The sequence below is a fragment of the Arachis stenosperma genome, chromosome 2, assembly GCF_014773155.1.
Source record: "Arachis stenosperma cultivar V10309 chromosome 2, arast.V10309.gnm1.PFL2, whole genome shotgun sequence".
NCBI lineage: Eukaryota > Viridiplantae > Streptophyta > Magnoliopsida > Fabales > Fabaceae > Arachis > Arachis stenosperma.
Window position 1 is genome coordinate 2,717,884 of NC_080378.1, and position 16,040 is coordinate 2,733,923.

The 16,040-nt window shown below is 36.6% G+C and overlaps 1 protein-coding gene across 1 annotated transcript; it reads right to left on the minus strand.

The window, feature by feature from the left end:
• Window positions 1-10,978: 10,978 nt before the first annotated feature.
• Window positions 10,979-15,287, minus strand: LOC130960400 (putative disease resistance protein At3g14460). The gene is made up of 2 exons (XM_057885787.1): window positions 11,572-15,287; window positions 10,979-11,256 (listed from the first exon to the last, which is right to left on the minus strand). The coding sequence occupies exon 1, from the start codon at window positions 15,202-15,204 to the stop codon at window positions 11,590-11,592; it is 3,615 nt and encodes a 1,204-aa protein (XP_057741770.1). The 5' UTR covers window positions 15,205-15,287; the 3' UTR covers window positions 10,979-11,256; window positions 11,572-11,589.
• Between the last annotated feature and the right edge of the window lie 753 nt (window positions 15,288-16,040).

A 16,040-nucleotide genomic window follows, 5' to 3' on the forward strand; every position in this document is an offset into this window, starting at 1 on the left:
TCTTAAATATCTACACAAAGCAGGATTCAAAACCCAGACTTAAGATGGGTGCTGCTTCTACAGGAGTTTGATATAGAAATAAGAGACAGAAAAGGGACAGAAAACCAAGTAGCAGATCACCTGTCCCGAATAGAACCAGTGGAAGGGGCGTCCCTCCCTCTCACTGAAATTTCTGAAACCTTTCCGGATGAGCAATTACTAGCCGTCCAGGAAGTGCCATGGTTTGCAGACATTGCAAACTACAAGGCAGTGAGATTCATACCCAAAGAGTACAGTAAGGTGCAATCAAAGAAATTAATCACAGATGCAAAATACTATCTTTGGGATGAACCATATCTCTTTAAGAGATGTGCAGACGGAGTAATCCGTAGATGTGTGCCTAAAGAAGAAGCACAGAAGATCCTTTGGCATTGCCATGGATCACAGTATGGAGGACATTTTGGTAGTGAGCGAACAGCCACAAGAGTCCTCCAGAGTGGCTTTTACTGGCCTACTCTCTATAAAGATTCCCGAGTATTTGTACTTAACTGTGATAGTTGCCAGAGATCAGGCAACCTGCCCCACAGTTATGCTATGCCTCAACAAGGAATCTTGGAAATTGAGTTGTTTGATGTATGGGGCATTGACTTCATGGGACCTTTCCCACCATCATACTCAAACACCTATATTCTGGTGGCAGTGGATTATGTATCCAAATGGGTGGAGGCTATTGCAACACCCACTAATGACACTAAAACAGTGTTAAAATTCCTCCAGAAACATATCTTCAGCAGATTTGGTATCCCCAGAGTGTTAATCAGTGATGGGGGTACTCATTTCTGTAATAAGCAGCTCTACTCTGCTCTAGTCCGTTATGGAGTCAACCACAGGGTGGCTACTCCATATCACCCACAGACTAATGGGCAGGCAGAAGTCTCAAATAGAGAACTTAAAAGAATCCTGGAACGGACTGTAATTAACCGCAGAAAGGATTGGGCAAGAAGCTTGGATGATGCTCTGTGGGCATACAGAACAGCATTTAAGACCCCTATAGGGACCTCTCCATACCAGCTTGTGTATGGAAAGGCGTGTCACTTGCCAGTGGAACTGGAACACAAGGCCTACTGGGCAACCAGATTCCTGAACCTTGATGCCAAATTAGCTGGAGAAAAACGATTGCTCCAGTTAAATGAGCTAGAAGAGTTTAGACTCAATGCTTTTGAAAATGCAAAAATTTACAAGGAAAAAGCAAAAAAATGGCATGATAAGAAATTGTCATCCAGAGTCTTTAAACCAGGGCAGAAAGTTCTGCTATTTAACTCTAGGCTCAAATTATTCCCCGGGAAATTAAAATCCCGGTGGAGAGGTCCATATGTAATTACAAGTGTATCACCATATGGCTACATAGAGCTTCAAGATAATGACTCTAACAAAAAGTTCATTGTCAATAGACAAAGAGTTAAACATTATCTTGAAGGCAATTTTGAGCAAGAATGCTCAAGACTGAGACTTAATTGAAGAATCAGTGATAGTCCAGCTAATGACATTAAAGAAGCGCTTGCTGGGAGGCAACCCAGCCATATACAAAGTTTAATTACTAATTAAATAAATTTTCTTTCTTTACAGGTTTAGGTCTAAGTATCTTCAAAAGGTGAAATAACAAATTTACTGAAGTCCCAAGAATTACAGAGAAATTTGGAAGTTCACTGGCATGAAAAAGCCAGTAAGAAACACTTTGGGCGTTAAAACGCCCAAAAGAAGCACCCACTGGGCGTTTAACGCCAGTAAGGGTAGCCTTCTGGGCGTTAAACGCCAGAAAGGAGCATCTTCTGGGCGTTAAACGCCAGAAAGATGCACCTTCTGGGCGTTTAACGCCAATCTGCTAGCATTCTGGGCGTTTAGAAAAACGCCCAGTAAAGAAGGACTTCCTGGCGTTCAACGCCAGAAAGAAGCATCACATGGGCGTTGAACGCCAGGAGAAGCATCACATGGGCGTTAAACGCCCAAACCATGCACCATGTGGGCGTTTAACGCCAGGATGGTGGGAGGAGGTACAATTTCGTTTTCTTATATTTTTTTTCCAAATTTTTATGTTTCAATTCATGATTTCTTGCATCAACATATTTCAAATTATCATCTCTCATCCCAAATTAGAGTTCTAAAAATCCTAATTTCTAAAAACCCTTTTTCAAAATATCAAAGGTATCTTAATCCATAAAGGACAAATTAATTTTCAATCCAATCAAACTCTTTTAAAATTTGTTTTCAAAACTCAATTATTTTTTTTAAAAATCTTTTTCAAAATTAAATTTTTCAGATTTGTCTTTTAAATTCTTTATATCTTTCTTTTAAAAATTATATCTTTTTCTAATCATATCTTTTAAAATCATATCTTTTATATCTCTTTCTTATTTTTCGAAATTACCCACCCCCGCCCTATATCTTGTGTTCGGCGACTTCCTCCTCAACACCATCCATCACCTGCTCTCCTTCATTGCCTCTTCTTTCTTCTCTTTTGCTTGAGGACAAGCAAAGCTCTAAGTTTGGTGTGTTTTACCCGTGATCACAAAAACTATTGTGTCTCTTAATCATGGCCCCTAGAGGAAAGCAAACCACCCAAAAGGGCAAGGAAAAGAGCAATCCAAAACCCCTCTGGAATCAAGGGAAGTTCTTAACTAAAGAACATTCAGATCACTATTACAAGATAATGAGTCACAGATCAGTGATCCCGGAAGTCAGATTTGATCTGAAAGAAGATGAATATTCGGAGATCCAAGAGCAGATTCGAAACAGGAATTGGGAAATTCTGGCCAATCCTGAAACGAAAGTAGGAAGGAACATGGTTCAGGAATTCTATGCTAATCTATGGCAGACAGAAAGGCAAAGAATCATTGGAGCAGCTATCTTTGACCATAAGACCGTAGTCAGAGGAAAGATCATTCATACCAATGCTGACAAAATCAGGGAGATATTCAAGATTCCTCAACTGAAGGATGACCCAGACTCCTTTAATAGGAGAATGATGAGGATCAATAAAGGATTGGACAGGATCTTGGAAGATATATGCGTTCCTGGAGCCAAGTGGACTACCAGTACAACTGGCAACCCAGTTCAACTCAAAGAGAGATCTAAAACCAGTAGCTAGAGGCTGGCTGGATTTTAGTCGTTCCATATTACCCACCAGCAACCGTTCTGAAGTTACCATCAAAAGAGCTGTCATGATTCACTGCATCATGCTAGGAAAAGAAGTGGAAGTCCATCAGCTGATCTCATGTGAGCTATACAAGATTGCAAACAAGAATTCTACGGACGCCAAATTGGCTTATCCAAGCCTAATTTATATGCTTTGCAAAGATGCTGGAGTAAAGATGGGAATAACTGAATATATCCTAATTGAAAAGCCCATTACTGGAATATCAATGGTCAGACAACAGCAACAAGATGATTCAACCAAGAGGAGAGCACAAGAAGCCCTCCCAGAACTGCCCCAATTCGAATATTGGGAACATCTTGAGGCTTCTATTTCCAGATTGCAAGAAGCTATGGACCAAATAAAGGAAGAACAGAATAATCAAAGTAGCATGCTCTGCAAACTGCTCAAGGAACAGGAAGAGCAAGGGCGTGATATAAGGGAGCTGAAGCGCCAAAAATAATTCTTGAACCACACTCAGAATAATTAGAGGAGCATCCACTCCTCAAACAACAGGTTGCTGAGTTCCAATTTTCCTGCTTTAATTTAGTGATAGCGTTCTTTTTATTTTATTGAAATTCACCTTAGGAGATATTTAGTAGTAATTAGTATGTCTATTTTGATTTTATTTCCAATTAAGCTATAGTTTATTTTTCTCATCATCATCAGGCATGAATAAAGTAGTAGATTTTTTTAGAATAAAGAAGTAATCTATATTTTTCGAGTTTTTAATAATAAAATTTATAATTAATTATATGTGGTGGCAATACTTTTTGTTCTCTGAATGAATGCTTGAACAGTGCATAATATGTACTTTGAATTTGATGAATATTGGCTCCTGAAAGGATGAGGAACACGAAAAATATCATTGATGATCTGAAAAATCATGAAATTGATTCTTGAAGCAAGAAAAAGCAGTTCAAAAAAAAAAAAAAACAATATTCACAAGCCATGGGCACTAGCCAAGAGTAAAAAAGGGATCCAAGGCTTTGAGCATCAATGGATAGGAGGGCCCAAGGAAATAAAATCCAGGCCTAAGCGGCTAAATCAAGCTGTCCCTAACCATGTGCTTGTGTCATGAAGGTCCAAGTGAAAAGCTTGAGACTGAGTGGTTAAAGTCGTGATCCAAAGCAAAAGAGTGTGCTTAAGAGCTCTGGACACCACTAATTGGGGACTCTAGCAAAGCTGAGTCACAATCTGAAAAGGTTCACCCAGTTATGTGTCTGTGGCAATTTTTGTATCCGGTGGTAATACTGGAAAACAAAGTGCTTAGGGCCACAGCCAAGACTCATAAAATAACTGTGTTCAAGAATCAACATACTACACTAGGAGAGTCAATGATACTATCTGAATTTTGAGTTCCTAAGGATGCCAATCATTCTAAAATTTAAAAAGATACAGGGAGATGCCAAAACTGTTCAGAAACAAAAAGCTACAAGCCCCGCTCATCTAATAAGAATCTGAGCTTCAATTAAAACTCTAAAATATATATTACTTCTTTTTCTGTTAGAACCTATTTTATTCATCTAGTTGCTTGAGGACAAGCAACAGTTTAAGTTTGGTGTTGTGATGAGCGGATATTTTGTATGCTTTTTGGGGGTAATTTCATGTAGATTTTAGCATGTTTCAGTTAGTTTTTAGTAAAATAATATTAGTTTTTAGGCAAAAATCATATTTCTGGACTTTACTATGAGTTGTGTGTTTTTCTGTGATTTCAGGTATTTTCTGGCTGAAATTGAGGGAGCGGAGCAAAAATCTGACTTAGGCTGAAAAAGGACTGCTGATGCTGTTGGATCCTGACCTCCCTGCACTCGAAATGGATTTTCTGGAGCTACAGGAGTCCAATTGGCGCGCTCTCAACGGCGTTGGAAAGTAGACATCCAGGGCTTTCCAGCAATATATAATAGTCCATACTTTGCGCAAGGATAGACGACGTAACTTGGCGTTGAACGCCAAGTACACGCTGCTGTCTGGAGTTAAACGCCAGAAAAACGTCATGATCCGGAGTTGAACGCCCAAAACACGTCAAAACCTGGAGTTTGACGCCAAGAAAGCCTCCACACGTGGAAAGCATTAGTCTCAGCCCCAGCACACACCAAGTGGGCCCCAGAAGTGGATTTCTGCACCAATTATCTTAGTTTATCCATTTTCCGTAAACCTAGGTTACTAGTTTACTATTTAAACAACTTTTACAGACATTCCTTGTACCTCATGACAATTTCAGATCTGAATTACATTCTTTGTGACGGCATGAGTCTCTAAACTCCATTGTTGGGGGTGAGGAGCTCTGCAGCGTCTCGATGATTTAATACAATTCCTTTGTTTTCCATTCAAACACGCTTGTTCTTATCTAAGATGTTTATTCGCGCTTAACTGTGGAGAAGGTGATGATCTGTGACACTCATCACCTCAACCCATGAACGTGTGCCTGACAACCACCTCCGTTCTACATCAGATTGAATGAATATCTCTTAGATTCCCCAACAGAATCTTCGTGGTATAAGCCGGATTGATGGCAGCATTCATGAGAATCCGGAAGGTCTAAACCTTGTCTGTGGTATTCCGAGTAGGATTCTGGGATTGAATGACTGACGTGCTTCAAACTTTAACCTGCTGGGCGTTAGTGACAAACGCAAAAGAGGGATTCTATTCCAGTAGGAGCGGGAACCAACCGGTGATTGGCCGTACTGTGACAGAGTGCGTGCATTAGCTTTCACTGCGAGGATGGGAAGTAGCCACTGACGACGGTGACACCCTAAAGAGCTTGCCATGGAAGGAAGGAACCTGCGTGTGAGAAGAGGATTCCAAGGAAGAGTTGAAGCAGAGGACAAAGCATCTCCAAAACTCCAACATATTCTCCATTACTGCACAACAAGTAACGCTAGTACTCTTTATTATTCCAATATATTTCATAATCTTTTAAACAAATAACTCTATTGTTCAAGTAGCCCAAACACTTTTGTTGACATCCTAACTAAGACAAATAAAATAACATTGATTGCTTCAAACCAATAATCTCTGTGGATTCGACCCGCTAGTACTCTTTATTATTCCAATATATTTCATAATCTTTTATAAACAAATAACTCTATTGTTCAAGTAGCCCAAAACTTTTGTTGACATCCTAACTAAGACAAAAAATAAACATTGATTGCTTCAAACCAATAATCTCTGTGGATTCGACCCTTACTCACGTAAGGTATTACTTGGACGACCCAGTACACTTGCTGGTTAGTTGAACGGAATTGTGAAAGGGAAATAATCAGTTAGTTGAGTTGGTTTAACTTTTTGGCACATAAATGAACCTTATATATGTTGGGTTTGGGCCCAACTTAGGCCCGGTCTAACCCGTTAGCGTTTTTAGCCCGTTTGGCCCAACTTCGGGCCAAACCTTTAAAATTAACGCCCGATTTTCCATTTCTAATATTTTTCTAAGGTTTTTGACCGTTTCTATTTTTTCTTGTGCAGCACCGAACAGACTTGAACTGGTTGAACCGGTTCAACTGTCGGTTCGCAGTTTTTCATGGTCTTTCGCAGAAAACACATTTTCTGACTCAGAAAGACCCACTGAGTCCAAAAATGATATTTAGAACCTCAAATTCTCACCCTAACTTTTCGAAATCAAAATTTAGGCAATGTAATCACTTAATTAACCGGTTGATTAGTTGCGGTTCTTACATGCCTCCAACATATGATTATGCAGTTTGGTTTGTTTAACATAATTTTGATTGCACCTTCTTTATTTTATTGTAAATTGATTCCTAAGGTGATTTTGATGCCTATTTTAAAAATGTAAAAGCACAGTTATTTAAAACACTTAGATCTATCCAATTTAGACAAGCAAGGATGAGGAGAAAGCAATATCTTAAGTCGAGGAGGAGTGCCAATTTAGCTTCCACTTCAGATTAGTACAAAAGAGTCTTATAATATATTTTGTTCTGTTTTTTGTATTGATTTTTGGTAAAAAAAAAATATTATGCTGTAATTGTTTACGAATCATTCTGTAGGATTTAAATGAAATATTTTGTATCATATTTAAAATTCTATCAATGTGTGAAAAAGGGATAACTTTAAAAAAAAATTACTTCAATGATAATTTTGCAACCCTCGAAGAGAAAGGAATATCTTAAGTTATGGAGTATTGCCAATTCAGCTTTCACTCTGGGTGAGTACAAATTATTTTGTAACATGTTTTGTTCTAATTGTTGTTACTAATAGAGAAAAATTCGTATAGTTTATTGTAATTATTTGCTGTCATTATGTAGGATGAAAATGAAATCTTTTGCATTATATTTAAAATCATTGAAATTTGTGAAAAAAGGGATAATTTAAAAAAAAAATCACATCAATAGTAATTTTGCAATTCGTAAAAAAATATGATATTCTTCCAGTTTTATTGTGTAATATTGTCCAATCTATTACTTCAATCCAATTGTTGAGAAATAAATTGAGAAGCCTATTTGTATTTTTAATACTTCTTCATGGTATATGTTCTGCTTAAAACTACATTTCATCGAAGTTTTTTGTTTACAGGTGGAAAATCATCATGTATTCATATCTCACCTTCAAGATCTATTGTGGCTTTATTGTATATCTTCCACTCCACAGATAATACAAATAATGAGATGGAAAGATATGCTGTGTTTCGAGAGACAAAAGAGATATGTTTGATCTACTCAAAATTTAAGTATACCTACTTTCAGCAATAGTTTCTCCCTATTTTTCCAAAAGTAAATTTTAAATTTCATTACTCATAATTAATTCTTTTCCTTTTTTTTAACACTGTAGCATGCAATCCAGAAATTCAACCAACTACTTCCTCAACGAGGGTTGTTTCTAATCGAGCAACACGCAATCCAGAAATTCAACAAACTATTTCCTCAACGGGGGTTGTTTCTAATCGAGCAAATCAACGCCCAAGTAAGTGGCCAATTTTTTTTTTTAATTTTCCCCTAACATTATAGCTCAAAATTAAGGCAACTAAATGTTTGAGTGAACTCTTTTATTACAAACTGATTCTTTAGGTATTAATTTAATTTGATTGCAAATATATCATTTAAATTATGTTCTTTATTTTAATTTTTACATATTTGACTAATGAAGTATGAAATTTTGGAAGACCAACATGCGTCTGTGAGTATTATGGCGCAATACTTTGGTACGAAAAAAGGACCCACAAAACCAGAAATATAACTCATTCGAAATTCTCCATTTGTTGCTTGGAAGGAAGAGTCTAATTTCCATTGTTAAAATTCCCTCCTCTTTTGCTACATAATTTACTAGATTACCATGGAAGCAACATTGTAAAAAATCTTAGGAAGCATATTCGCATCTATAATGCAGCCTTTGCTTTTACATTTATGGATGGAAAAATTGATCATGAAATTAATAAACATGGTGGCTCATATACTTTTCACATTAATGGTCAAAATTACCATTTTCTTGGATTTTTGGTTCCTTTAGATGGGAGGAAAGGTGAATTTGCACAACTTTATATCCATGACACAACTAATGAGATATCAAATAGATTAGAAGTGTTCATCAATGATGATGGAAGTAGCCCCTTTAAAGAGAAAGTTGTGAGAGATCTAATTTGTATGTTTGAATAATTCGCACAGCTAACTTATGGGTATTTCATAACTAATAACTCTCTCAAAAATTAATTTATTTATTTAATTATTCAATTTAACAAATATAACAAAATCCTAAAAAGGACTGATCAATATGAAGAAATAATGGAGATACCAAGCCAAGACAATACCAACACAAATTTTCACAGCAGAATAATTAGAAATCGATTAACTATTCAAGATCTAATGGCCATACAATGGGAATCTGATGATCAGGTATGACAAAAAAAACTTACAACATGCATCATACATTCATACTTACTCAAATACCATATACCTAATGATAACATAAATTGAATATTGGAATAGGAAAAGATCTTTACAATTTTAGCAACTATAAACGAAATTGATGACAAATTTGGATGGAACTATGTTGAATGTGAAAAGTGTCATAAGAAAGCATATAAAAAAGGAGACAACTACATTTGTGACACATGTAATCAAACATCACAATATTCAACCATAAGATAATTCTATAAACTTTTTATAATCTCATCTATCAAATTATTAGTTACTAATCTAATACTTATTTTAGGTTCAGAATTCAATTAAAGGTTTCAGATCAAAGTGCTACAACAACTTTTGTATTATTTGATGGCGAAGCAAAAAAATTGTTCGGCACAACTGTTTCAAATCTAATGACTCTTTAGGAAAGTAATGATATTGAAGCACCACCCCAATTGAAAAACTTTTGCAACTTCACACTTATATTTGAAGTCAAACTAAATGACTTTAATTTCAAAAAAGGTTCTCAACAATACACTGTTACCAAGACATTTCTTCCAACTAAAAATACTGAACCTCAACACCCATTACAACAAATAAAACAGATAATATTAAAAAAATCACTTATTCAAGACATCATTTCCATTTCTAATTTAAATTATTCATTGATTATAGGAATCAACTTCGCCAAACTAATATCATCAGACGAAGATCACATACCCATCAAGAGATTGAGGAGAAAGAAAACCATACAAATTCAAGATACATTTTCGGAAGAAGAACATACATGCAAAGATGGAACAAACAACACAAAAGAAAGTGCATACAACTCAACAATTAATAAAGAATATGCATTCATAAGAACCTACGACCGAAAGAAGAAAGCAACAACTCTAACAGCAACCAATAAAGAAAAAGAAAGACGAGCACCACATAAGAAGACTAAATCTATCAATTAAAACAAATGCAAAAATCAAACCACCAAATATAAATTTCACCTTGTACAACTCCAACATCCAAATACTTTGTATTACAAATTTTTTTAAATAAAACACCTTTTAAATTTATTTTTAATTTATACATATTTAATTTAATTCTACAAAATATAATAATTTTTGATATTTATTATATACTATCATTAATTTACCGTCTCGTGCATCGCGCAGGTCTCATTACGGTTTTTTATTAATCTTATGGCATATGCATTTTACAATTTTTCACGGATGCGCACAAACTCTAAGCAAAAGAAACAATGGCTTTTTAGACATAAAAAGAAAAAAACATAGGTTTATATTTTCACAAATGAAAAAACATGTATTATTAACAATGGAAGTTAGTTTTTTTTTTTTTTTCTGTCATATATATGTTTCCAAGGGATTATGAAAGCTGTTACCAATGAGTTATAGCTCAAATGGTATAGTCTCTCTATACTCATTTAAGAAGTCAAGAATTCAAGTCTCCTTATCTTTAGTTAACTGTTTCATGCTTTGGTTCAAAGTTCAAACATGACTGCTATTGATAGCCAAACAACCAGCTATGGTTCCCATCTTTGAAGCAAAGCATTGAATTGAATAATTCAAGCAAGTCCACATGTAGTGTGGATATGATACACATCAGTCATTAATTTAAACTAGTGTAGATACCAATTAACATGTTAATCCAGTTTACATCTCCATATATATATAGATATACATGCGCAATGAAATCTCGTCGCAAACCAAAACATGTCATACCGTAAAAGAGCTTTAAAAGAAGATTAAAGAATAGAAGAAAAGGAAACAAGGAAAAACTATATCAAATGTTCTTAGTGTTTGGCAAAAATTTTAGTTTTACCTCAAATATTTTTAAAGGATTTTAATTTATCTTTTTGCTAAAATTATGAATGAACGACAGTAAATAGAATTGTAACAAAAAAGTACAATTTATAGATTCCAAAAACAGTTAAAGAATCAAATTTAAGTTACTACATGGCAATACAAATTAGTTCAGCATTAAGGCATAAACATCAAATAGTGGCAAAGGCAGAAACAAAATTTTACCATTAATTGCATATAACTAATAACTAATTTCCTCTCAAATCAAGCTTTCATAACATTTTTCTTTTTCCTAGCAGAACAGGAAAAGTAAATTCTAGGATGGAATGAAGTGGAGTAAATTATCCAACCTGAAGCTGAAACCTTGTATAAGATGAAATCTCTGCCATTTGGGGACTTTTACTTCATTACAATCTACCTGCAGAAGATGGATGAAACAGAAGATTTCAATATCTATTTATGGAAGAAATTCTCAAATAAATACACAACATATATAACAACATTTTTTGAGAATGAAAGAGGATATTTCTTTTGAGTACAAGTACAAATTGAGAGATTTCCAATGAATGAAATAAAAAAGAATGCAAATTTTGTTGTTGGCGAATCAGATTATGAGTCCAACTAGTTAATAATGTGTAAAGAAGGAGAGAACTATTTTCTTTTGAGGAAAAGGAAATTTATACATGTATAATTGAATTGTGGTGGCATGAGAACCGTGAAGTTAGATGATTACCTGTTCAGCAATCTCTATTCAGAACATTTTTTTGCTATTGATTTCAATGGTTGGGATGTGGGAAATTTTGGGCCAGATTAGATGATGCTTGTTCTTGCAGTGTTCTCCCAGCAAAGGACACTTTTGAATTCTCAGTAGCAAGAGAGAGGGAGGCAGCTTTTCTCCTTCCATATTCTCCAGCTTTGGACACCAATAAATGCTTAATTGTTGAAGGGAGGTGAGGCAGAGAAGCTCGTTGCACTCCAATGTCTCCAGATTATGGAAGCACCATATCCCAAGACTGGTAAGGGAGGGAAGGTGAGGCAGCGAACCCACCTCTGGGTATGACTTCACGTTATCACAACCAGAACCTCTAATGATAAGATGAGTGAGGGCGTGCAAGTTGGCCACCCATGATAGATCCCTCATTTGTTGCTTGCAAAATCCCACTTCAAGTGATTTCAAGTTAGGTGGCAAACCACCCTTGGGCAACCTGCACATGTCTGAGCAACCATATATCTGGAGAGACTGTAGACTTGGGAGTAGACTCTTCATGTTACGTGGTAATGCCTCCAACTTATCACAATCTGTGACTTCAAGATGAGTCAAGTTGGGTGCAGCCAGTCCTTCTCCTCCAAATGACACTAATTTGTGGCAGAATCTAATGGAGAGACGTTGAAGAGCAGCGTGTGGTGCCTCTGACATTGACTCTGATTCCAGATTCCTACACTCTCTTATCTCCAGATTCTTGAGATTGGGAAAGACATCCAACGACAAGCAGGTCAGTGAATGACAGCTGTCATGTATTAGTAGCTCTACCAAATCATACATCTGCTGCTGTAGCTGGGGGAATTCTAGTTTACTAAAGCACAAGACGTGTATTTCTTGGAGGCAACGTAGATGGTTGATGCTCATCATTGCCTTCAATGCAGACTCCATCACAGATTCACGTCCCATAATTGATAAACTATCCCCATCAAGGGACATGGCCTCTGTGTGCCGTTTCATAAAGTGGTCGCCTATACGTAGTTTACGAACTTTGGAAACATCCGACAGAGAAGAAACTATTCTGAAGAATAGCTGATTAAGCATCTCTTCCTTCAACATTGGGCAATCTGTTATTTCAAGCCTCCTAAGTTGAGGAAAAGTTTCCGACTCAGATACGTGCCACACCTCCCAACATGCCATGTTATCAAATACCAAAGTCTCCAGTGAGGGAAACGGTGCAATATGCGAAGAATGATCATCTCCTTCATCCTTGTAAAACTCCTCCCCAATACTCCTCAGCTGATCCAAACCTTCAATGCTTAGGGACTTAAGAGATGGCAGCTGTCCAAGTGAAGGCAGCATGCAGCAATTCTTGCAAGACTTTAGAGATACACGTGTCATGTTTTCGTAGGAACAGTGCCCCAACCAATCTGGAAATATTGTACCCTTGTATCCCTTGATTTTCAACTCTTTCAACCCATTCTGCGGTTGCAATTTATCGAGAATGTCTCTTTCTTTCTGTGTGCTTGAAACCATATCATCACCTGAAGACCATTCCAAACATAATTCATCAATGTGCTTCTTATCCATTATCTTTGCCCTCTTTGCTTCATTCACATCAACAATATTCTCCAACTTCTTAATCTCAACGGATCCATGAAGATTTACCAGCCCTATTAACTCCTGGATTCCATTGTCTTCGTGCTTGCCAACAACAAAGTAACTTAAAATGTGCAACTGATTCAATTTGCTCATTTTTCTGGGCATTTCTTCCAAAGCAGTTCCTCTAATATCAAGATGCCGCAAACTCACAAGATTATGAAAACCACTAGGCAGCGTAGTTAGCTTATAACAATAATACAATTTCAGTATTTGCAAATTACACAAGCTGCACAAAGACTCTGGCAATGCCTTAATATTAGTGCCAGAGAGATCCAAGTAGCGCAGATGGATCAATTCTCCTATTGAATTAGGCACCACATCAAGTTCATCAAAGGATAAAACTCTCAGGTATTTAAGCTTTGATGCTACGCTTTCCATGCTAAACAAATCATTGACATACAAGGATGTCCTCAAAGATTCCAATGTAGCAATGGAATTAAAATTTTTTGAGACTGAACGATTCAATTTTCCAAATGACAAATGACGAGTCAAACTCCCCAACTCCTCTTCTTCACCAAGTTCATGTAATCTACAGTAGAAATCTCCAGCAAGGAATATTGCCAAGTCATGTAAGAGATCATGCATCACAAAATAATCATGGTGATACTCTTTAAAAAATAATCTAGAAGCTAAATTGTCAAAGTATTTGCTACCAACTTCTTCTAAAGTCTCTCTTCTATTTGATACCCGTAATAGATCTTCTGCCATCCACAACAAGATTAATTCATCTTTCTCAAATTCATAATCTTTGGGAAACAATGAACAATAAACAAAACAACGTTTCAAATATGGAGGGAGATGATAGTAGCTTATTAATAATGCTGGGATTATCTTACTGTCATTCGTAGAGAACTCCCAAATATCACTCTTTAATATTTCTCCCCACTCCTCAGCTTCATGGTTTCTGCACAAGCAACCAAGTGTTTCTGCTGCTAATGGCAGACCATCACACTTCTTAGCTATTTTTTTTCCTATTTCTTCTAGTGCAGGGCTCCCATTTGATTCTGGAAAAGATGCACTGGATGCAAACACCGACCAACATTGATCTTCTGACAACGTGTTGAGGACGAGAGGTTGATAATTTGTTTGAGCTACTAAACCAACATTTTCCTTGCGAGTAGTTAGAAGAATAGTACTTCCCTTAGCCCCGTATTGAAAAGGGGTTATAAAATTTCTCCATTGATGTTGATCATTACTCCAAACATCATCCAAGACAACAAAGAACTTCTTATTCAACAATTTTTCTTTCAAAGCATGTTGAAGTGAATTGAAATCGTCGAGACTACAAGTACCTCCAAGGATCCCCTTCATGAGATTCCTAGTAATCTCAACAATATCAAAATTTTCTGAAACACAAACCCATGCCTTCAGATCAAATCCCTTCATGAACTCCTCTTCATTGTTGTACAGCCATTGGGCTAAAGTTGTTTTACCAACCCCACCTATGCCAACAATAGAGATCACAGAGAGGTGATGCTCATTGTTGTCATTCAGCATCTGGACTAAGGCCTTCTGGTCATCCTCCCTGCCATACACATTCCCTCTTGCAAGAGAAGTGGATGGAACTCTCCATGAGGAGCTACCAGTGGGAATCTTTTCAAGGCCAAGGCTTTCTTTGCATCTCTCAAGATCTTCAATAGTTCTAACCACCTCTTCTATCTCTTTGACCATCTGCCTTTCTTCAAAATTGAGGAAGCTAGGCAAGAAAGTTCCTACCTTCTTCTGAGTTGCAGCTTTGATGCAGAAACGGTCCAGCAAGTCATCAGCCTTGTAGGCAGCATCCCTCAGATCATCGAGCCACTTCCTCACAAATTGGTTACCAAACTGCTTCTGCTCCGCGTCAGCAACCAGAGCTTCAGCAGCCAAGAGAGCAGTCTTCAGCCTTCTCACCAACTCAGGGCCAAGCTTCTTCCCCACCACCAAGTTGTAAGTCTCAGCTGAAATGAACCTCTCCAGGAGAACAGTGATGAAACCAGACAGAAAAGCTTCACCCACTTTGTTCATGGTGATCTCAAGGAAAAGTAAGAGTATTCTGCAGATTAGAATGAGAGTAACAATGCTCACAAGTTTGTAACTGAACTCAGGAATTTGAGTCTCAAAAGTGTAAAGTAAGACTGAGAGCGAATGTGTTCATGACATCACGTGGTATCAGTCTCCGAGATAACTATAAAAAATTCGGTATAAGTGGATTGCTTAGCTGGCTTTGCACAAACTCCATTTGTTAATTCTTGTTTAAAAGGAAAAAAAGATGTAACACATTGTTTAATAGCAAGGTATTAGTGGTCTTTGTGGAAATTATATAAAACTAAGGAGCATGTAACTGCACATCAATATTCAACATTTTCATAATGACATCGTTATCTTTGAATCTTATATTTCCTTTGAAAAAAACAAAAGAAAATGGTATTTGTCATCACAAAAACCAGACACACTTAGCAACAAGACGTGATAACTTAGAAAATTCATAGCAGGGGAGAGCTTAATTGGCTTTACTCTAACTTTTTCATTTTTTTAATTCTTTCTTGCAAGTGGTGTTGTTTTGGTGTCACCAACGGACACTGCTAGTCTTTGAGGAAACTATATTAAACTTTGGGCACCATATTTTTTGTATGGATATAACAATAATGCATGTTAGTTGTCTTATTTTAATAATTTGTACAGTGATAATATATTAGTTTATTGTTTCTAAAACAAAGGGAAAAGAATGCGGTTACATCAATGCAATAACACATTTAGTCTGCTCCACATAAGAACCTACGACCGAATATGCATTCATAAGAACCTACGACCGAAAGAACAACAACTCTAACAACAACCAATAAAAAAAAGAAAGACGAGCA